The sequence below is a fragment of the Trichosurus vulpecula genome, chromosome 1 (genome assembly GCF_011100635.1).
Source record: "Trichosurus vulpecula isolate mTriVul1 chromosome 1, mTriVul1.pri, whole genome shotgun sequence".
Lineage (NCBI taxonomy): Eukaryota > Metazoa > Chordata > Mammalia > Diprotodontia > Phalangeridae > Trichosurus > Trichosurus vulpecula.
Window position 1 is genome coordinate 401,932,535 of NC_050573.1, and position 24,071 is coordinate 401,956,605.

Here is a 24,071-nt window from a genome sequence, read left to right on the forward strand (position 1 = left end):
TCTGTTCACTTGACTTTGGATTAGTTAATGCAGGTCTTCCCAGGTTTTTCTAAAATTATCCCTTTCAACATTTCTTATTATACAGTAGCATTCTGTCACATACATGTATTATAACTTGTTCAGCCATTCCCCAGTTGATGGGCAATATCTCCCACCCTCCCCTCCCCACCTCACCCACCATTTCCATTTCTTTGATGGCACAAAAAGAGCTGCCTTAAATATTTTGGTACATATGAGTCTTTTTCCTCTGTCTTTGATCTCTTTGGGGCATAGGCCTAATAGCAATATTGCTGGATCAAAGAATATGGACAATTTAATAGCTTTTGGGGCATGATTCCAAATTGCTTTCCAGAATATTTGAACCAGTTGCTAGCACCACCAAAAGTGGATTAATGTGCCTGTGATTACCCACAGCCTCTCCAATATTTGCTATTTTCCTTTTTTTGTCAGCTTTGTTAGTTGCATAGGTGTGAGGTACCTCAGAGTTGTTTTAATATTCGTTTTTCTAATTATTAATGATTGAGAACATTTTTTCATAAGGCCATTGATACCTTAGATTTCTCTTTCTGAAAAATGCCTGTTCATATTCTTTAACCATTTATCCCTTGGGGGAATGGCTTTTTCTTGTAAATTTGACTCTGTTCCCTATGTCTTAAAAATGCAACATTTATCAGAGAAACTTACTGCAAAGATTTTTCTCCAAATTTTCCATTTTTCTTCTAATTTTAACTGCATTGATTTTGTTTGTGCAAGAAAAAAATTGTTATGTAATCAAATTATCCATCTGCCCCTCTGTTTCTTGTTTTCTTATAAATTCTTCCTCTTTCCAAGGTAATTTCTTCCATGCTCTTCTAATTTATGATATCACCCTTTATGTCTAAATGATTTACCCATTTTGACCTTAGTTTCTCCTGGACTGCTTTCCAGTTTTCCCAGTAATTTTTGTCAAATAGAGGGTTCTTGCCCCAGTAGCTGGGATCTTGGCATTTATCAAACACTAGGATACTGTGCTTCTTTTTTCTATACATTTGTAACTATTCTGTTCCACTGATCAACCTCTCTTTCTCACTCCAAAATTGTTTCAGTGATTATAGGTATGTAGTGTTGTTTGAAATCTGGTACTGTCAGACCCACTTCCTTCCCACCTTTTAAAATTTCCTTGATGTTCTTAACCTTTTTGTTACGCGGTGAATTTTATATTAAATTAATCTAGGTTGCATTGTAATTCATATTATATTATTCAGCCTACCCATAAACAGCTAATATTTTTTCAGTTATTTAGATGTCATTATTTGTGTGAAGAGTGTTTTATAATTGTGTTCATAAGAGTTCCTGTGTGTTTCTTGTTAGGTTGACTTCCAAATATTTCGTACTATCATTATTTTAAATGGAATCTTTATTTCTATCTCTCCCTATTGGAATTTGTTGGTAATAATATAGGAATGATGCTGATGATTTTTATGGGTTTATTTTACATCATGCAACTGTGATAATTATTTCAGTTAGTTTTCAGTTAACTCTCTAGGATTCTCTAAACCATCATATTATCTGCAAAAAAAAAATAATATTTTTTTTTCTTTCCACATGTTTACTCCTTTAATTACTTGTTGCTATAGCTAGCATTTTTAGCACTTTAGTGAATAGTAATGGTGATAATTGACACTTTGTCCTTACCTCTGATCTTGTTGAAAAGACTTCTTTCTAGCTTATCTCCATTACAGATAATGCTTGTTTTTGTCTTTTGATAGATATTATAATTTTTTAGAAAAGTTCCATTTATTCCTATGTTTTCTAGTGTTTTTAACAGGAATAGATATTATATTTTGTCAAAAGCTTTTTCTCCATCAGTTGATGAAAATATATGTGATTTTTTTTGTTGTTTTGTTATTAATGTGGTAAATCATGTTTATGGTTTTCCTGATACTGAACCAGCTCTGCATTCCTAGTGTAACTTCAACGTGGTCATAGTGATCTTTGTGATATCTTGCTATAGTCTTCTTGCTAATATTTAATTTAAAAGTTTAAATAGAATCATTTTCTGATTTTCTGTCAAATTAGACTCCCTCTATAACTGAGGATGATGAAGATGACGATGATGGTGGTGGTGATAGACATCTTCCCATATAATAATATAAATTGTTTTTAGATCCTTATGTTTGCATTCTCATGTTTATTGTTTTATACTCCTCTTGACTCCTGTAGACTTTACCTGGGAACTCTAGATTTTGGCTGTTAATATCACTGAGAGTTTTCATTTTGGAGTTTCTTTCAGGAAGAGACTAGTATAGTTCTTAAATTTCTGCTTCACCCTCTTGTTATAAGGAATCTGGGCAATTTCAGATTTCTTGAAATATGATGGTGTAGCTCTTTTTTTTTTTGATCATGACTTTCATGACCAATGATTTTGAAATTATCTCCCCTCATGTTTTTCTAGGTCACTTGTTTTTGCTCTGAGATACCTTACATTTTCTTTTCACATCTTCTATTTTTTTTCATGTCATTAACTTTTAAAATAATTCTTCATATCTCCTGCAGTCATTAGATTCTGTTTAGTAAATTCTGATTTTTTTTAAGGAGTTATTTTCTTTAATAAAGGTTTTTGTTTGTTAATTTCTTGTTCCAAGCTTTTGTTCTGTTTTTCATATCTTTCTTCCATGGCTCTCACTTGGTTTTTTCAAAAAATTTTTTAGTTCTTTTTTTTTTTAACTCTTGCTTTAGCTCTTTTAGGAATTCTGATTGGATTTGTGTCCAGACTGCATTTTTCTTTGAGGTTCTGCTTGTAAACATTTTTGAATCATGAAGCCTTCTTCTAGATTTGTGTCTTGAGCTTCCTGTCTCCCTAATCTATTTATAATGGTATTCTTTTGGTTTTTGTTCATTCTTCCAACTTTTTTCTCAACTTTGAACTTTATTTTTGTGCTGGGCTCTACACACTTTTGGGATGAATGTCTAACCTCATCATCTGTCTTCTTGTTTCTTTCTGCTGCTTTCAATCAGTAGAGTCAATAAATGTTTACTAAACACCTGCTATATGCCAGACACTTTGCTAAGTGCTGGAGATACAAAAAAAGGACATAGGGCATAACCCTGCTCCCAAGGAATTCACAGTCTAATGGGGGAGACAACACATGAAGAGAAACTGAAAAGGAGAGAGGGGCAAATTACTGGGAACCCAGGTCCTGTTGAAGTCCTGCAGCCAGGGTGGGAAATGATGTGACAAGGTGAGAATTTCAGGGTTTATTTCATGTTGCAGAATGATGAGTTTCTACACCTCATCTGTTCAGTAGAGACCAAACCTTATCTGGAGATCATGAAGTACAGGAAAATAACCGGGTGGGAAATGATGAGGAAAATTCTCTGAGTGTCATTCTTAAATAGTAGACGATCAGGATCGAACTCCCACAGCTCAAACTGGTGTATTACAAGGTTTCAGTCCTTCCAAATGATTTGATCCTGGGCAAAATCTACTCACGGACCTGGTCTGAATTCTGGAAGTTCTTGATCTAGGTTTGGGTCCTATCAGTTTATCCCTGGTTAAGAGTTTCCATAGGTGGCTGCTGCACTCAGCCACTGTTTGCCTGCTGTGAGGGTCTGCAGGTACAGAGCAACTGAACTATAGGCTCCCCTTTTGTCTAGGACTCCTGCCCTGGCTGTTCACTGCAGGCTTTTACTCTGAGTTGGGAGAATAGAAACAAGTCCCCACCCTGCTTCTGGGATCAGAACCACATAGCTACTGTAGGCTTAAAGAACTTAATCCTTGCTCAGTACCAGATAGGGGCCCACCAGTACTTCTGTGGGACCACTCCTTTCTGCCCTGGATCTGTGACCCAGAACTGGGAAATTAGCAAAAGAGCTTCCAAATGACATCTATTCCTGATCTCTATCCTTGTTCAGGTATCCCCTGTGATCTCTTTGTGCTTTGGTGCTTCCTGCCTTGTCCTTGGGTGCTAGAATGCTTCCTGCCATGCACATTCCTGGCTATTTCCCTTCCCCAAAATCTATAGACCTAAGTCTCTCTAAATCACTCTAGGCTGAAAAAAGGACTCACTGTGATTTGTCATTGTTTTCCACTTGGCTTTCCCAATCAGAATCCTGTATGGTGTTTTTTCTAGATTTTTGTGAAGAAGGTTTTGTGGGCAAGCTGTGCTGTGCTTCACCCTCTTATTCTGCTGTCATGGTTCTGCCCTTCACTGTTCCTCATTTGTGACATTCTCTCCCTATCATTCTATAGAGTGCATTTACCTTTATTTTAAATCATTTTAAAAGTCTCTTGAATTTGTTCTTTTGAACTTTTTTTTAATATGCAACTAAAGTATAAAACACTTTAGAAACCTGTTTTACTATACATGTACGTGCTATTTTAAGGAAAGTTAATCGAATTAATTTTGAAATGTTTAAAAAAAAACAAACCTGGTCTTCCAAATCCAAAAAATAGATTTGGCATAGATGATCACAGATTAGACTTCCATTGCTAAAGCACTTTTATGTCTTCGTGTTTTTTTTTTCTGGACCATATATAATTTAATATTGATTTCCATGCTACTTTTTTTATTGGTTTAAATGCCTTGGAATAGAGCTCTGGGCCTAGAGTCAGGAAGACCTGAGTTCAGATACAGTCTCACACCTTACAAGTTGTGTGACCTTGGGCAAGTCACTTAATTTCTGTTTGCCTCATTTTCCTCATCTGTAAAATGGGGATAATAGTGGCACCTACTTCCTAGGGCTGTTGTGAGGTTGAAATGAAATATTTGTAAAGTGCTTAGCAAAGTGCCTAGCACATAGTAAGCACTATATACATTTTAGCCATCATCATCATTATCACTGTTACTATGTATGTGACCTTGGGCAAGTCACTGAACCACAATTTGCTTTAGTTTCCTCCTCCGTAAAAATGGGGCTAATAATAGCACCTACCTCACAGGATTGTGTGATAATCAAGTGAAATAATATTTGTAGAAAATGCTTAGCAACAGTGCCTGTCACCTAGCAGGCACCAACTACAAAAGTGCTTATTATTCTTCCTCTCCCTCCCTCTTTTCCGTAAAAGGCAGATTTGTATATAGTGTCATTCTAATGCTAGTTTTTTGTAAATATGTGTTTAATTTCCTTTCTTGTCACCATCGTCAGCTATATACAAAGCACTTTCTTCAGTGCTAATCTTTTTCCTGTCATAAATACGTAGCTATCTGTCAGAAATATAATTGTGTCTCTTGGACCAGAATAATAACTTTTGTGTACTTTGGGATCAGTTCTGGCTTATTAACCTTTAGCTTAAATATCCTACTGCCCAACTATTTGGGAAAATAACCTGAAATTCAGATTTCTACCTTATATAATCCTCAGCATGCTTATATTCAAAATACTTGAAAGGATCTATGATCTCATTAATTAGAGATTTCCCTCCAGCTTTAAAGATCACAACCTCCTTGCCCATCCTGTTCAAGTCTCGGCTATATTCTCTAATAATTTCACTATCTTCAAGCCCTTCCTCTCTTTCTCCTGATTTCACGAAGTTACCATTGGAGTACTGGCTATCCACCAAACATGACCAGCCTTTCTTTATTTCTTACCATGTTTCCTTGATAACATCTTTGATTATTCTTCATTTTCAAAGCTCCCCATTGGTTATGTGTTGAAACCAGCAGAGTCTCATGGTGCACCTCTCTGTTGACCTCTGTGATATTTGTGATAATTAATTCTTTAGATCCTGTTGTATTCCATTTTTCACTGCCCTTCAGCAACACTGCTAAAACATTTAAAAATATGGATTTTTATTTCCATGGGAAGCATGAAATTATAAAGGAATTTTACAATTTGCTGAGGGCAGCACAGCCCATGCTTTTCATCCTGTTCAACTCCAGATCTAACTTGTTGATCATTGTATTGTCTGTCATCCATATAGATATTGATGAACAAGCTCTATAAATTTTCAATCCAGATATATATATTATAATTTGGGCGAAAACCATTCTTTATCCATTTGATCCTTTCTCTGTGGATGGTCAAAGTCTTTGGAATGGTTACACAGCTCTTCCAAAAGGCAATTGAGCATTCAAAAACTTATTGCAATTACCACAGTGTCATCACAAACAGGAGCTTTTGGAGGACTGCATTATCCACAGAAAAACTTCTTAAACTTGGATTGTGCTGAATCACCACCATCACAGCAGCAAACATCTTTGGCAAACATATAGCTCCTTGTTTTATGTCTTACTTGATGTTTATGTTTATGTTTAGAGGAAGAACCTTAAATAAACCTCCATTCATCAGCATGTAACTATATTATTGATGTTTTTTTCATCACTTTTTTTTTTGACATTAAATAAGTTCCAGTATTTTTTCCACACCTTTGGTACCTTCCCTCTTTTTACGAGGACTTGCATATTGATCCCTTTGTGCTCTCATACTTGTGTATCCTCTGGCATAGATTTCTATATAGGTGTGATCCATTCTTGCTTTTTTCTTCATCTTTGTGATCTTAATACCACATCTGCCTTCCCTATAAGAACATCTAAGACTGCAAAATTAGAGTCTAAATGTGGTGGTTTCACCAGCTTGAAAGATGAAAAACGTTTGCTAGAGTAATCTTCATGGATATTTTACATTTTCTTCTATTTATTGTATTACTTTCATTTCATCCTTAAATACCCTTGAAATAACTTTGCTTACTTAGATTCATTGCCAATCTTACTTTAAACTCATTTCACTAGAAGATGCTGCTCATAATTATCACTCCTCATAAGATTTTACAAACAAGTTTATAATTTAAACTCGTGTAGCCATTTGACACCTTCGGTCATGTGTGACCCTCATCTGTTCCTGCAGTAACTATAACCAAGCAGTAGACTTGGGACAGAAGGTAGTGACAGTCACAGAGTTTTTTGACTTTTAACTTGATTTGACTGACTGTGGGGAATTTAAATGTGTTATCTCCAGTTGTGTAAGCTGAATCATCCGTTTGTATATTCTAGATAGATAGATAGAAATAAAAAGAAAGAGAGAAAGACATTGCAGGATGCATCACAGGTCATCCTTGAAAAGACAAATAAAAGTGTTGGCAGAATAGTTTTGTTTTATTTTCAGAGTTAATTAGAAATATTTTTTATGGGATATCTGATTATCTTGTATTATAGTACCATTAATAAAAATTTGCAAAAAGACAGCTCTGAAAGTAATTACACTTAAGAACTAACATTGGTTACTAAGGGTAAAGAAGTAGAAAAATTCTACAAAAACTCTTTAAGACCTTCCAAATTAAATAAACATATACTCTGATATTCAGTGGCCAACTTGCAAACCACACGAAAGATTCATATTTTTGTATCATGAACATTTTATTGGAAAAAAGATGTGGTAGGAGTTGGACATAGCAAGCACCAAGTAATGGTACAAAAAAAATTTAATAGATTATATTTTAATAAAACAGGGAAAACTTATTTTTGATATTGGAGTTATCTTTGAATCAGCTCTCTGTATAGTCAGATTACTGACTTGTCAGTGCAAAGATCAAAATAAAGAAAAATCAAAGACAGAATTGTGAGGGGGAAAAGATTTAGAGTACAATTGAAGTAATTCAGTCTTGAACTATATAAATAAGTCATCTGTGATGAGAACAAGAAAACAGACATCAGAGATGACATTAACAACAAGAATAATAATTTTATATGTAATTTTAACTGCTGCAAATCTGTTGTCACACAAGACTTAAGGAGCCCAGAGAGCTCCTTAGTCAGCAAATATTTCACTTACTGACAAGGGAGTGAGATGACCATACTACCAGAAAATAAATAGTTTTCACCCACACCATTAATAATTTCTTCCTCTTTGAAGTTTAGGCCACTGGCATCTGACATTGGTCATAATCAGGATTGTAAGAAAACTTTTTTGCACAGTAATAGAAAGCTAAAAGTTAGGATCTAGAGTTTTAGAGTAGGTTTTGCCTTTAAGCATTTCATGGTTGAAAGCATCACATAGTCAGCCACAGTTTTCAGACTTTTTCTCATGTTACATAGACAATAACTTCTGATACTTTATGGAAAAAGGAATAGACTTCACTACTTTGTTAAGCTTTGGAAGTAAGTTGCCATTAAAACATGTATTCTTTTCCACTCTGAATGCGACAATAAGAGGAACTAACTTAAAGAGTATTTTTCAGTGTTTTCCCCATCCAGTGGGTTCTCCCTATCCCTTTTACTCAAACCATTTCTTATTTAATATTTAAAACTGCAAAAACTTTATGATCTTTCCACAATATTTCCTTTATTCTTCTACTTAAGTATTTAATTTATATTTGAATATTGCTGTAAAAAGTCAGTTTTTATATGTCATATTTCTGTTGTTTTTGTCCAAAGTATTGTTTTATGTCTCACTTCTTATTCATTTTTAAACAAGAACTACACATTGTGCTTTCTATTGTAACTGCTGCTCCTGCTAGTGCAGAGCCTCTGCACAGTGGATACTCAGTGGATGAAGAAGGCAGTGTGGCTTAATGGAAAAGAGAGGACTGGATTTTTAAGGAATGAGATCAGATTCACAAATCTGCCACTTGCCTTGGGCAACTCACTTTACTTTTCTGAGCCTCAGTTTCCTCATCTCTAAAATGAAAAAGCTGGATTAGTTGGCCTCTAAGGTCTTCTTCAATTCTAATTTGATCACTGTCTGGTTGTTGTTGATTTCAAGACTTTAAGAATTTGGGGATCTTTCTTAATATTTTCATGAGCCAAACATTCCACTGTAAAACTAGATTAATAATAATGTTATCACCAAATACTTATAATACACTGAAATATTTTATAAGTTCAAATGATCTAGGATATTCTGAAATAATAATGTCTTTTATTTCCTGTTCTTAGATTAAATAGTAGTGATATGGATGGCGAGCCTATGTATATTCAGATGGTGACTGCACTGGTTTTACAACTTATTCAATGTGTGGTACACCTACCATCAGCAGAGAAAGATTCTAATTCAGAAGAGGAATCAAACAAAAAGGTAAGGAATATTTTTAAATATATTGAATATGTTTTTATGTATATGTCTATACCTAAATTACATTCTCTTAGTGATGTGGTGACTTTTATAAAATAATTTCTCCTTGGTGCTCCTTGAAACAAATATTCACATTAAATGGGGTTTTTCTTGGAATTTAAAGACAAATTTTTTTCCCACAAGAATGCATGTCTGAGATTATCATGGAAATTAATAGGGACATGATTTAGGCTTATCGTTTACAGTTTATAGACAATTTACAGGAAGATAGGGTATGTCATAAAGCAAGCACTCGACTCAGAGTCACTCAGTCAGAAGACACAGTTACAGTCCAGATGCAAGTTATTTGGCCTGTCTGAATAAGTCTGTGTCCTTATCTGTAAAGTGGTAGTGATAGTAGCGAAACTGTCTACCTGCCTTGCTTTTACTTTTTATAAGGACTTAATGATATAATATATGTGAGAGTATATTGAAAAAGTGTTACACAAATACAGGACATTATTCAAGTGCTGTTAATGCATGAAATCAGCTGGTCTGTTATTGGCCAAGTAGTATTCCATGTTTAATCTCAGTTCTTTGGAATTCTTTTTCCAGGATCCCAGTTTTAACTTCAAGCAAATCATCCTAGACCCTTGGTTATCTGCTATAGTGTTTTTTTCTTTTATTATATATTTTCTTAAGTGATTTTTCTTAATGTCTTGTTTAAGGCCCTCTTTGTAACATTGGCCACAATTTCCTCTTATTCTGACCTTTGGAAAAGTAGATTATTGCTGGTTATATACATGTGCATTCATATTGAATTCATTTGCTGAGTTGCTACTTGATAATTTTTTATTGAGGCTAATGCCTTTCTTTGACACACACAAAAAACTGAATTAACTTTATTGTACCAACATGAAAATTAATTTTTGTAAGAAATGAGAATTTACTTAAAGTGTAATATTATTGCCGAAATTTTCAGGACATAAGTGGATTTTTTTTAACACTTATTACAACTAATGCCTTGCTCTAGTGACTATAAACGTTTAATAACAGCACACTCCAATGACAGTGCTACCTTGTAGGTTAGTTTTTCTATAATTTAAATTAATTTTTCTTATTTTAGGTGGATCAGGATGTCATCATTACTAATTCTTATGAGACAGCTATGCGAACAGCGCAGAATTTCCTCTCCATCTTCCTTAAAAAGTGAGAGTGTAATCATGTGTAACCTATTCATATTGCTTGTCTTTTCAAGGAGGGGGTGGGGAATGAAGAAGGAATAGAATTTGGAACTCAACATTTTAAAAAACAAATGTTAAAAATTGGTTTTATATGTAGTTGGAAAAAATAAAATATTAGATTAAAAATTGGGGAGAAAGTGGATATAATTAAAATCCCATAGTATGTTTATTAATACTTTCAGTATATTGGTCTGTGAAAGGTTATAAAACTAGATTCCGATTCTCTTGTTTTCCTTTCATGGAAAATATGGTTTCACACCTTAATCTTGAAAGTCTACGAAAAAGGGATGGAAAGAATAGATAAAAATGGAGCCAAGGTTAAAAAACTTGAGATGCTAGAGAGAGCATTTTTTGTTTCAATTAATTGAATGTAGTACCTCACAAGGAATCATGTGTACGTTATCAGGAATAAATACAACAAAAATGAAGTAGAACATAGTGAGGGCATTTAGAAGAAAAGCTCACCTTTGAAGGTTGTTATGTAGTATTTAAAATAGTCTATTTAAAGCCATGTTTCATTAAATGGAATATATATTTACCTTTTGCTTGAACCAGGATATCTAAGAAACATGTTTCAGCTCTTTTTATGCAAAACCAATGTTTAAATTCATATCCTCCTTTATTACTTGTCTTGAACAGGTGTGGGAGTAAGCAAGGTGAAGAAGATTACAGACCACTCTTTGAAAATTTTGTTCAAGATCTCCTTTCTACAGTCAATAAACCAGAATGGCCAGCTGCCGAATTATTACTTAGCTTGTTAGGGAGACTCTTGGTAAGAATATAGCATTTAAAGATTATTAGAATACGTCTGGGCAGCATAATATAGTTGTATGCTGTATATCTTGTCTAAGTTTAAGAAGAGAAATACTTTTCTCATATGTGAATGATAACATCCAGTGCCTTACAAGTAACTTTTCATAAATTTTCATTTTAATAGCTGTTGAAGCTTTTGCATAATTATATTAGATAAAATGATCCACTGATTGCAGTTTTAATAGAATTATTTTTTTGTTTCATGATTTGAGAAAAATGGATAAGGGCATCATTTGATCCTAATTCATTAATTTCTCCTTACTTGAGGTTTTTAAATTGAAAACATAGTAATGACAAAATGAAATGTTTCATTTTAAAATTTCATTCTGAAACATTTAAAATGAATGAATGAAAAAACATTAATTAAACTCTTATGTGCAGAGTATTGCATTAAGGATACAAATAGAAAAGCAAGACCATCCCTGTTCTCCAGGAACTCACCTTCTGAGATGAAGAGGCAACATTTATGGAGGTTTCAGCTGCAAGTCAGAAGCAAGAGCCCCATAGTCCATAGGTTGCAGCAGCAAAGCAGATAGTAATGGGGAATGTCATTTCCATTAATTAAACCATATCAGTTTATGCTGTTAAACCATTTGATAGTGCTAAAAGCTTGAGTGGAGAGAATTTTCTTTGCCCAGTCTTTACTAGTTGTTGCTGCTGAGGAGGTGAGGGCTACGTTGTAAGTTGGTGAGTGACATATACACAGGCATTGCTTCCTTGAGCTCTGCTGTGCGGGGAGGTCAGATTGGAAGCAGTGCCAGTGGGCAGTTCATCTGTTCCCAACGTTTTGGAGCTAACCTGCCAGTTGCTAATAGTCTGAAACTGGTGTTGGTGATAGAGATGACTGGCCCCTGCTTTACAAAGCTTGCCCCCCCTTGATGATAGCTTTGGGTACAAGCTTAGAAGCAAGGCTAGTGGTCTGTAGGGCTTTTGGGCTTAGGGTCCTGTGCTGTCTCCACCAGGGTCTGAGTGTATATGGTAGAAATTGAAAAAGATTTATGGAAAAGATAGCACCAAGAATGTCCTGTATCATTATACCTTAAACATTTCAGTTTTGAAATATCACATGTGGACAACATGGATAATATGGTAGCTAATGATGCATATCTTTCATGAGCGTAGTCCTCATAGCCTTCCTATTTGGTAACCTCTTCATTTTCCTTTCAGTTTTTACTATTTTAAAATTTTTCTAACATTTTCAGTTACCTATCAAGTTAGCTCAGGTAAATGTCTGATTATCTTTTGAAATTTTGTTCCCATTAATAGATAGATTGATGCAGATGTCCCTCATTGATCTGAGGCAAGGAATGTTGCCTGACATAGTGCCTCATCTCCAAACTGGCATTACACACAAGAAAGCCATATCTGGGCTAGCTTGAAGAGGCTGGGCACTGTTTATTTAATGAATTCAGTAAGGGGAATGCCTATCAAAAAATTGTTATATTAGCAATCATTTTGAAGACCACATTTAGATTTTTGAAATATGGAACATTAAAAAGTTTAGAGTCTTAGCTGTTAACTTATTTGAAGCTGCTTTGCTATAGAGGCAGCATGGGTGTAATAGAATATGTGTAGCACGTAGAATTAGCAGTGACCAGTGTTTGAATTTCACTTCCATCTAACTTTGTGACTATGGACATGGCATTTAATGTCCCTTTGTACTGGTTTTCATCTGTAAAATGGGGCTGATAATACATGTAGTGCCTAAGTACACTGGCTGTGAGGATGGAATTAAACAGTTGATATAAGGTGCACTGAAAATCTTAAAGCACTTTATAAATTTCAACTATGAACTGAAGATTATGGTAACATCTTAATCTTAAGTTTCCTTAATAATTAGAACTCAAGTAGGCAGCAAAGTATAATAGAACGTGGTTAGCTTCAGAGCTATTGTCCCTCTTACCGCTTCTGCCACTAATTGTGTGACTGAGCAAGTTACTTAATTTTTCCTTTGTATCAGTTTCCATATCCATAAGGTCTTTTTCAGCCCTGACATTCCAACAGTTCCTTTTAGTATGTATTACCAATAGTTTGTTTTTTGAAGAAGTCTATTAAAAAAAACAAATAGACTTATCCTACAAGTTTATGCTTGCACATGAAAATGCACCCCTTTCACCTAGATTATTGCAACATCCTTGTGTTTGACCTTCCTGCTTCAAATCTCTCTCCATTGCAGCTCATCCTACACTCTATGGCCAAAGTGATTTTCCTCAAGCTTAGACCTGGCCATAGCATTCCTCTACCCAATCAATTCCTACTTGAGCCTGTTGCCTGTAGGATAAAATATGTACTTCTCTGTTCAGCTCTTTAAAAACTTCAAAACCTGGCCCCTGCCTGTTTTTCCATCCTCATTAACATTACTCACTCTCCTCGTAGTTTATGATTCAACAAAAAGCACAACCTACTAGCCAGGGTTTTTAGATTCTATCAGTTTAACGTTCATGTCTTTAACACAAATGTTGTTACAAAGAGATAGAAAGTTTGTAAAATGAATTGATATGATGGTATTTTGGCCAAAATGTTATCTATAAATAAAAGGAAATCCTATTTAATTTTGGTGTTTAGGTTCATCAGTTCAGCAATAAGTCAACAGAGATGGCTTTAAGAGTGGCATCTCTTGATTATCTTGGAACAGTAGCTGCACGATTGAGAAAAGATGCTGTTACAAGCAAAATGGATCAAGGATCTATCGCTCGAATTTTAAAACAGGTATCACACTATATAAATAAAATTGTAGAAAACATAGGAAGCTTTCTTTAGTCTAGAATATAGTTCAGTGTAGCATTTTCATAAATGCTTTTGTTATTAGATAACAGTTTTTCTTATAAAGGACTAATTTTAGGAAGTAATTTGAATATCTAATGGTTTTTCAAGGTTACAAATTAAAACCAGCAGATGATTTAAGTTTGAGGTGAAAGTTCAGCATGTGAATTTCACTTCATACTCTGTCCTGGCACTGTACTAGACACTTACCATACCAAGGGGCAGCTCAAGTAGTAATGTCAAAAACACTTAAATGTAAGAACAGAACTCTGGAAACCCCTCATGGTAGAAAGAATCTCATACTCTCTAGCTCATATTAACTGCTTTACTTGTAATTATAGTTGTTGTCCCACCATGGAATAAAGTGTCTATAATACAGATCGAAAGACATATCATTTTTATTCCTCAGATTTTTACTTTTTAAGTAGTTCCCAAAAATAGGCAGCATATAGTAGCATAGAATACAGAACACATGTACCTATATGATATTTGGAGCGTCATTCTTTGAGCTGGCCTGACAGATTGGAAATAAGACTCAAGAAGAAAAGGTTATTTCTGCTCCTCTCTGCATATGGTTGAAAAGTGGAAGGAGAAATTATTGCTTCTCTCAAGAAGTATGTTATTTGGAAAGTTTTTATACTAAGTACCTATCCAAAGAATAAAATCTTTGGAAGAAAAGTACTCCAAATAAAGAATAAAACCTAAAATTAAGAATATTTTAAGTGTTTTTTTCACGTTTCAAATTCCTATCATTTTTGTTTTTATTTCTGTATTTAAACAATGCCTCATCCTCATGATCTAACAACTTAATTCTTCATTCAGCTAGATATTTTGATATCATGAATTAAAATCTTATAAGTACTTATTCATTATACTGCAGGTTACAGGAGGGGAAGATGAAATTCAGCAACTGCAAAAGGCATTGCTAGATTACTTGGATGAAAACACTGAGACTGATCCTTCATTGGTGGTAGGGTTCCATTTTCGTTTTTGATTGTGTCAAATATATTTGGGTAGGGCCTAGAGTTGAAAAGTTGTATCTTGTACAAGATGGTAAAGATGTTGGAAATCTTTTTCTAGAGAGAAAAGGATTGACTCTTATCTTGAAATATATTAAAAATGGTTACTTAGAAGATAGCCATCAACTATTTTGCAACAATGACTTGAATTGTATATAAAAATAATTTTCTAATTAGTCATAGTAAAGTACACTGAAGTATCACTGTAAACTTTATACCTATGGTCCCTCATTTGAGAATTTCTTATAGTTTGGACTTTCTGAATTCAGATGAACCTATCTTATGCTAAATTCTGCTCTTTAATAAAGTTTTGTAATAGAACCGATCACCAAAAAAGGTTTATGATAACTGCAAGAGGTTAGACAGTTATTTAGTGCGATCAGTAGTGGATTTTTAGGAGATCCATCTGCTACCATATTTTTTTTTCCTTAAAAATATTTGCAAAACAAATACTAAGAAGCCTTTTTTCTAGTTTCTTTGTAACATAAATTTTATCATAGTCTTAAAGCCTCACAGAATTAAAGTCTGATGTTCTTAAGTATGTCACAGCATCATTTTGTTTGCTTATGTCTAGATTTTGTTTTGTAGTTATGGCTATAATACCTAGATGTAATTTTAGGTAATGTATCAGGCATAAGAATGGAGGATACTTCTTAAAGAAAATCTTATTGAATATTTTACTTTCAAATGCAACTTCAGGCTAGTCTAACTTATCTCCTCCTACTATCCCAGGTTGTGCTAATTGCTGCTATTTAATGTCATGAATTAATGTGAGAGGTGGAAGATAGTATGAGTACTTAAAACTATTTTGCTGATTAGTGCTACATTCTTAGTGAAAGGGAAAAAAACTCAAAACACCAAAGGCATATTTTTATAAACTTTCATTGTTTAATTCCAAATGCTTTAGATTGTCCCAAAGTTAATAATCATGCTTGGAATTATCTTGATTCTGTATGTCACTGTTCTTATTTGAATGCTCAGTTACTGTGTCCTATATTTTATGTGAAATACTGTGTGAGTCAGAGTGGTGTAATGGAAAGAATCCTGGACTTGAAATTTTTGGTTCTGTGGTGCATAATCTTTGCTACTTTGTAGCTGTGTGAACTTGGGTAATTTACTTAACATTTCTGGACCTCGGTTTCCTCATCTGTAAAATAAGAAGTTAAAATCAAATGATGTTAAGGTTCCTTTTTGCTCCTGAGTTCTTTGGATCTATTTCAGGAAGTTATATCTACATGAAAAAAAAAAAGGTCCTTTTTTTCTCAATAATAATGAAAGTTCTCTCTTATTAAAGGCCTTTGGGCTATTCTAGTTTTCTCCAAACCTTCACATTCCCATAAACATTGAATTTTACATGAACTTTTATGTAGTTAGATTTGGCATTTTTTAAAGTTATCAAAAACAATGCATAATACATCAGTGTTCTAAATTATGACATTAATAGGTCTATCAATCTCAGATCCATGTATCTTCTCCCTAGTTTTCTCGTAAGTTTTACATAGCTCAGTGGTTTCGGGACACAACTTTGGAGACAGAAAAAGCAATGAAATCACAGAAAGATGAGGATTCATCAGAAGGGACACATCATGCAAAGGAGGTCGAAACAACTGGTCAAATCATGCATCGAGCTGAAGGTCGGAAAAAATTTCTTCGAAGCATTATTAAAACTACACCTTCTCAGTTCAGTACATTAAAGTAAGTTCTACAGGAGAAATATATGTACATATCTATATATAGATATAGCATATATATTCACATATATGCATAATCACATTTGAATTTTATTTTCTTCTTAAAAACATTTTTGTGAAAAAAAATTTTAATGACTTTTCTTACAGGATGAATTCTGATACCGTGGACTATGAAGATGCTTGCTTGATTGTTAGATACTTGGCCTCTATGAGGCCGTTTGCCCAGAGCTTCGATATTTATTTGACACAGGTAATTATAAAAAGGTTTTGTGCAGTGAAATAGAGTTGGCTTGCTGATTCCAGACCTGGAGTGGTGTACAACAATATGCATTCTTAAGCTTGGTTATTTAATAAGCCATAATAAATCTCCAGGTTTTTGTCTTTGTCTTAATTTTTTTTTGCCATGTCTGCTTTTTCTGAATATAAATTTTACCAATGCATAACAATGCATTATCAGATAGATTGTGGCATTAGGAAGTCACAATATGTGTGAAACCTTAGGTTTTACTTTTCAGCCATGTATTTATTTTGGAAAAATCATTTAAAACTTGTTCAAGAAAAGGAGCAAGAGAGAGACCAAACCTAGAAATGTGCATGATTTTATCATTCTTGGAGATCGTTTTAGAAGAGTAGTTCTAGAAATCATATTTTGGGCCACTTTTATATAAAAGGTCATGCATAACTCACTGTTGTGATTTCAGTTTTACTGATAACTTCAATAAAAGTCAGTGGAGTTGTATATCCTTCTTGCAATTGAAGTATCAGTAAAAGCTATATTAAGTTGAAGATTACTAGGACAATAGGAATACCCAAAATTTTCGAATGCTGTATTTTCTACATGCACTCACTGCCTTTTGCTACTTGAATTAGGTCACCAGGATTACATGATCTTACTTTATCAAACTTATCAAAATGAAAGGAAATGGTTAGATTTCTACGTGTTTATTTTAGTTTTTGTCATATGTTCTTTGATTATTGTTTTGCATTCTGTATATTCTTCCACTTTATAGAATTCATTAGGATTTCTGCTTTTTCTTACCAGATTCTACGAGTACTTGGTGAAAATGCAATAGCTGTTCGAACAAAAGCCATGAAGTGTTTATCTGAGGTTGTTGCGGTAGACCCCAGCATTTTAGCAAGGGTAAAACAAACAAAAAAGAAAAATTGTTTGTATTTGTATTTGTGTTTTTTTCTCCATACTTATTAATTCTACCTATGAACAACATATAATTTGCTTTTTTCTTTAGTTGGATATGCAGCGAGGTGTCCATGGAAGATTAATGGATAATTCCACTAGTGTCCGTGAGGCAGCAGTGGAATTATTAGGTCGGTTTGTGCTTTGTCGACCTCAGCTTGCTGAACAGTATTATGACATGCTGATTGAACGAATATTGGTAGGTTTCTTTTGTGATATAACCAACTTTCATTATATTGTCCTATTTCTTAAGACAAACTTCCTTTTTTCAGGCCTCCTTGATTTGTATATTTGAGATGATAAGTTGTTATCCTCACAATTTCTTTAACATGAGGCTTTGCCTATATATCTAAAATGTGTTTTTAATAAAAATTCTAGAATTTGATTCAACATACAATTTTGTGAAGAAATTAATGGGTTACTGAGCTCATTCATTGCTACCAAGCTGGACTATAGGCATGATGACAGACTATACCAGATGTCCCACAGGTCTTGTACTTTTAAGCTATAAAGTTGGAAGAACCAGTATGCTTATATTTAAAGAGCCTCATCACCAGTTTGGCCATTGGGTGGGGAATTCTTTGGCCAAAAAACCATCTACTAGGTTGTAGAAAGATTGCAATCTGTATAAGTAGAAGGACTACCCACACTGACAAAAAGAAATTATTGAAGGAAGCATTATGCTTTATATTTTGCTAATTGTTCTATAGTTGCCTCATCTCAAGCAACTGCCTGAGAAAGGTTAGGGTCATTTTAAGATGGCTTGTTTTACTCAAGATCATGTGGCAATTCAAAGACAGGATTTAGGATTGCTATTCATACTTACAAATAAAAGTTTGTTTCTTGATGTTGCAACACCTCAGAAGGTATCAATAATTTGGCGCAGCTGTTGTGGGTGTGAAAGACCAACACAAGCCCAACAACAAGAACACTGCCAGCACAGGTTCTTTTGATCTTCTTTACTAAGGATAGAAACGTTAAGGGGTTAACAATCTTATTTCAATCCAACATACAAATATCATTGACTTAGTTCAGGGTTAAAAAGCCAGCACCCTGAACTTCAGAGCAAATACAAATAAATTACAAACATCAACAGACAGACATTGTCTGATTCAAATCTCAAATCATAGTTACCAGGGTTTAACAAAGTCCCAAAGTCTGGGCTTACAAGCTGGGGGGAGGAGTGGGCTCTTAACAATGGCTGCTCAGAGTCTCCACATCAACACTCCTGCATGATTGAGCCCCCAAGGGAGAACGACAACCTCTGGGTTTATATATCTTGTTCAGAGTCAAAGGTGGGTCACACATGCAACTCACCCATATGACCTAAAAATGTCACAAAAATGGGACTTAAACCCACATGGTCTAAAAGCCTCTGATGCCACAAACATGGCACTCAAACCCATGTAAGCTAGGCTTTCACTTGAGGCAAGGAGGTCATCGAGGACTGCTAATTTAATCAAGGAAATAAAGGCCAAACTCTTCAAGGGCACTTGACTGAATAAGTGCTAAAACCCCTCCTTAATTACCAATACATAAGGTACTGCCTCTTTTTCAGAATTTTATTTATAATTAATAAAAACAATGTTAAAAGCCAGAAGTTTGTTCCAATGAGAAAAATATTAAGGGTGAGCAGGAATTCTAGAAAATCAACAAGCATCTCTGTTTAAAAAAAAAAAAGGCTAGAATTTGGGGATTGTGTATGAAACTGTGAATTCCTAATATGTAGCAAATTCAGCATAGTGGTGCTATCATTGCCATGCTTTGTCTATACAGAATTAATACTTGTTTTCCTTTTTGGTTGTTGTCATTGTTTTAATGAAAATAAATAAATAATAATTAAATGATTAAAGAAAAGAGTAATACATAAATGAATGAGTAAATGAAAACTAGTATAGTGCAGTGAAAATAATGCCGTGTTTAGAGTCACAGCACATAAATTGAAAATCTGACTTTGCAAAGTTACCTATTTGACCATACATATGTCACTTAAGCTTTCTCGGGCTTAGTTCCTTCAGGTGTAAAATGAGGTGGGATTGGGGAGGACAGATATTAAATAAATGACTTTTGAGTTTCCTTTTCCAGCTGTCATTTAGGAAACTGAAGTATCTTGATGACATTTTTGACATGTTTTGATAGTCTGTGCCCCTAAGCTCAGATTAAATCATATTCCCATATTGTGACTGTTGTGTTGTTCATGTATTGAAGTAATTTCTTTTACTGTCTTTAGAAAGAAATAGGAATAGTGTGTTTTAGTCTATAATATTCTATTCTAATTGGACATAGTAGTTCCAGTTCAAGCAAAATAACTGAGAATAGGCCAAAGAAAGCATTTTATTAGTTATTCCTTTCACAGGAGTAGAAGGGAGAATGAGATTCATTATTTTTGTAGTGCTGTTTAAAAGAGAGCTATCTACAGCAGTAAAATGTTCTAAATCTCTCATCATATATATAGTAATACATAATTATGCACACCATTTCTACTTCCATTGAGAACAGTGTGATAGATTAAAGTAGTTTCAGTGTCAGTGATACTTCCACTTTTGAAATAACTAACAGTTTCTGGCTGAAAAAATATTTACTGAGTCACCTGTTTTTTCATCCATGAAAATGGGAAAAATTATGCTTGTTTGCAAGCCTAAAAAATCACTACTCAAATTGCCATCTAAATGAGGTTTATTTGGGATGGTACAGAATGAGAGGAGAAAAATATATTGTACAAATATGAGATGGAAGATAACTTTATATGTATGATATGGTATAAAAGTATTTTTAGGGATCACAGTAAATATGAATATGAGTCAACCTTGTATAATAGTTTAAAAATTCACATGAAATTGTTATTAAATAAAAGACTATCACATGGGAATTGTAAAGAAATTCCCTCACTGTATTTAATGGTTATCAGCACCTTGCTGTAGAATAGTGTATTCATTTCTGGTTTTCAGATAGTACTACTTTCAGCTCTTGGACATTGTCGTTTTTCAATTGTATCCAATTCTTTCTGATCACATTTGGAGTTTTCTTGGCAAAGATACTGGAATGGTTTGCCATTTTCTTCCCCAGCTCCTTTTACACATAAGGAAGCTGAGGCCAACAGGGTTAAGTGACTTGCCCAGGTTCACTCAGCTAGTAAGTGTCTGTGGTCAGATTTGAACTCAGGAAGATGAGTCTTCCTGACTCCAGACCCAGCCCTCTTATTCACTGTGCCATCTAGCTGCCCTCTTGGATATTACTTTCCTTTAAAAAAAATGACTATCATGTAAAATAATTATTTAATATTTAATTAATACCTAATAATTAAATAATATAACTGTTTGAAATAGTTACTTCAATTACAAGGACATTTTGAAGAAAATGTGTAATAGACAAAAATAATAAAATATTCAAACAGTTTTAGCATTCAGAATAACTCCCATATTCACCATGTTTATCTAAGAAATTAAGAACATTTCTCACATGAGTTTTTTCAGTAGTAATTTTGCTATATGTTGCATGTTTTATCATTTTATTGTCATATTGGTATCTAATATATCATGTCATAATTTTTCTGACTCTTAAGAATGGCATAATTTTCTTTTCCAGGATACTGGTATCAGTGTCAGGAAAAGGGTCATAAAGATTCTGAGAGATATATGTATTGAACAACCAACATTTCCCAAAATCACAGAGATGTGTGTGAAAATGATCCGCAGAGTAAATGATGAAGAGGGCATTAAGGTAAGATGAAAAGTCAAAAACTGTTTTTTCAATAAGTTAAATAGTTGTCACATCTGGATATGCATAATTTATATGAAAACTTTAAATATAAATCATCATGCTGTATTTCATATTTGCTATTATTTTTCTTATAGCTAACATTTATATAGCGCTTACTATGTGCTAGACACTATGCTAAGCACTTTGCAAGTATTAGTCTCATTTGTTCTTTACAACCCTGGGAGCAAACTCAGGCAAGCAAGGGTTAAGTGACTTACCCATGGTCACATAGCTAGTAAGTGTCTGAAGCTTCATTTGAACTCAGATCACTCTGATCATAGGCCCAGCACTCTCTCCACTACTACACCAAGTTAACCCTAATAATACTTGATACTAGCATTTATATAATAGCAGTTTAAAATTTTCAGAGCGATTTACATATTTTTTTTTCATTTCTAAATTTTGCCTCATTTTTATGTTTAGTGACTAGCCCCCCCAAAAAAAACCATCTGAGATGTTCAGAATAAAACACAAACATTACTATTTCAGATGAGAGAATTATTTACCTTCACTGCCTTGGAGAGCTCAGATTACTGAAGTTATTCTCAAATAAGATGTATAGTAGTAACATTTTGACTTAAAGTGAAACCTATTTGGTCTTCAGTGTTGATCTTTTTTTTACTTCTAAAAAAAGTTTTGTTTCTAAAAATGTCAGAATTAATAAATACATGCAAATTCATAGTTAACAGATTAATCATCCATAAAGGATGATCTGTGTTCATTCACTTTTTTTTCAATCAGCATAAATTATAGCATTTTCCAAAATGCTGAGGTAAAATGTTTTTATACTAACTTTTTCCAGTATGTAACTTTTTTATTTATTTAAAAATTTAAACAAATTACTTTCTCCTTAATGCATAAAGCTTTTGAGGTTCAAGAACACTGAAGAAATTAATTTGAATCATAGGCCTAATTTGTAGAGAAAAGTCTTACTTAATGAATATATCCAACATTCAGGTAACTAGATAAACGTAGTGCATAATTTTTCATAATTACAAAACTCCTAAAAGAACTCAAAGAGGCCTTTTGTATCAGTTCATGCTTTATCTTTGGATTCACTTTTCTTGCCTCTCTAGAAAGTTATTTAAAATGATTATTGAAAATATTGATAGCCAGGAATGCTGAGTTTGCAACCAGCTTGCTGGTTGACCTTAGACAAGTCACATTGTTCTTTTCTTATCAGTGAAATGTAGATTGTTTCTAGATAAGAAATTGAATCTTTTAAAGAGAGATTTATTTTATTCTCTCATATATTCTTAAATACTTTGGAAAGGACTGTCTTCCTATGTCTTCATTCTGTCTTTTTACCTGAAAAAATTGCATTCGGGAGGAAAAATGTATTAATGCCTCTGGATTAATAATTAACTCTAGCAGTTGCATTTCTCCCAACAGCTATGACTATATCATCTAACAATAATAAAACATTTAAATGTAGCTGTGTAACTTAATACTTGTAATTACCCAAACATAAAGTGTTCTTTATAATCTGCAATGTTCATAATTTATGATGAAATTTTCTTTGACTTCTGATAAGGTTCAAAGTAATTTGAACGTTTAGAACAATGAAAATTCTTCATGTTTATTTTTATACTTAGAAACATTGTTCATTACAAAAATATAGCTGAAAAATGGCCAATGTGTTAAATTCATTCTTGGGTCAGTGTGAAAATTCACATAGAAATTCTGATATTTTCCTTTGACTCTACATAATTCATGTTGGTTTGAGTTAGAATTTAATATTAGGAATTTTGAAATATGTGAGTCATTTTCTCAGTTTTGGAACTTTTCTTTCTTCTAGAAATTAGTAAATGAAACATTCCAGAAACTCTGGTTTACTCCAACTCCTCATCATGACAAAGAAGCAATGACCAGGAAGATTTTAAACATCACTGATGTGGTAAGAATTGGAGTTAGAACAAGGGCTTGATTCCTGTGTGTACAGTATCACTTAGAATCATATGCTTATTACAGACGTGGGATGGGGATACAGGTCATACATTTGCTGCCTCTGCGAATCTTCCTGTCAAGTCTGTAGAAGGTATTAGTAGGAGAGAGTCATGGGAGCTTGTTTGTTGACCCTCACAACCCCTCTCTCCACCATGGAGTTCCCTGAAGAAAACCAAAGTCCTGACAGTGTTGACACCTGCCTAGTTCCTCTACTTCCCGCAGCCCCCTAAAGCTTGATAAGAGATAAAGTAGAGTTTGGGATGTTGAAGCAAAGATGACAACAGTCCTATAACCACAGTATCTCTCATTGGAAAGTATTTCTGATATCCTCTAGTTTGTTCTTGTTTACAAGGAATTCTGATTCAACACATCTGAAAAGTGGTGATGCTGTAATTTTTGAAGATCTACATGGAGGGGGATACCACAACCTCTTTTTCCTCTTTTTGGATGGCTCTAATTGTTTTAAAAATAAAAAAGTTTCCTTACATAAATCCTATGTTTGTCTCTCTGTGATTTCCAAACATTGCTCCCAGTTCTGCCCTCTAGGCTCAAACAGAAAAGTCAAATTCCTCTTCCACGTAACAGTCATTCAGATACTTGGAAACATCTATCATTTCTACTTTTACATCCTGTCTCCTTCGCCTGAATATCCCTTATTACCATGACTAATCCT

At 33.9% G+C, this 24,071-nt stretch overlaps 1 protein-coding gene across 2 annotated transcripts in view; it reads left to right on the plus strand.

The window, feature by feature from the left end:
* Positions 1 to 24,071, plus strand: part of NIPBL (NIPBL cohesin loading factor) — a 275,411-nt gene that overhangs the window by 220,435 nt on the left and 30,905 nt on the right. For both annotated transcript variants that reach the window (XM_036758735.1, XM_036758741.1), the window contains exons 21-31: positions 8,853 to 8,991; positions 10,094 to 10,176; positions 10,851 to 10,983; positions 13,590 to 13,733; positions 14,668 to 14,757; positions 16,287 to 16,501; positions 16,645 to 16,747; positions 17,540 to 17,638; positions 17,745 to 17,891; positions 21,278 to 21,412; positions 23,250 to 23,348. In XM_036758735.1, coding sequence (XP_036614630.1) covers positions 8,853 to 8,991; positions 10,094 to 10,176; positions 10,851 to 10,983; positions 13,590 to 13,733; positions 14,668 to 14,757; positions 16,287 to 16,501; positions 16,645 to 16,747; positions 17,540 to 17,638; positions 17,745 to 17,891; positions 21,278 to 21,412; positions 23,250 to 23,348 — 1,387 coding nt within the window. The remainder of the gene's footprint in view (positions 1 to 8,852; positions 8,992 to 10,093; positions 10,177 to 10,850; positions 10,984 to 13,589; positions 13,734 to 14,667; positions 14,758 to 16,286; positions 16,502 to 16,644; positions 16,748 to 17,539; positions 17,639 to 17,744; positions 17,892 to 21,277; positions 21,413 to 23,249; positions 23,349 to 24,071) is intronic.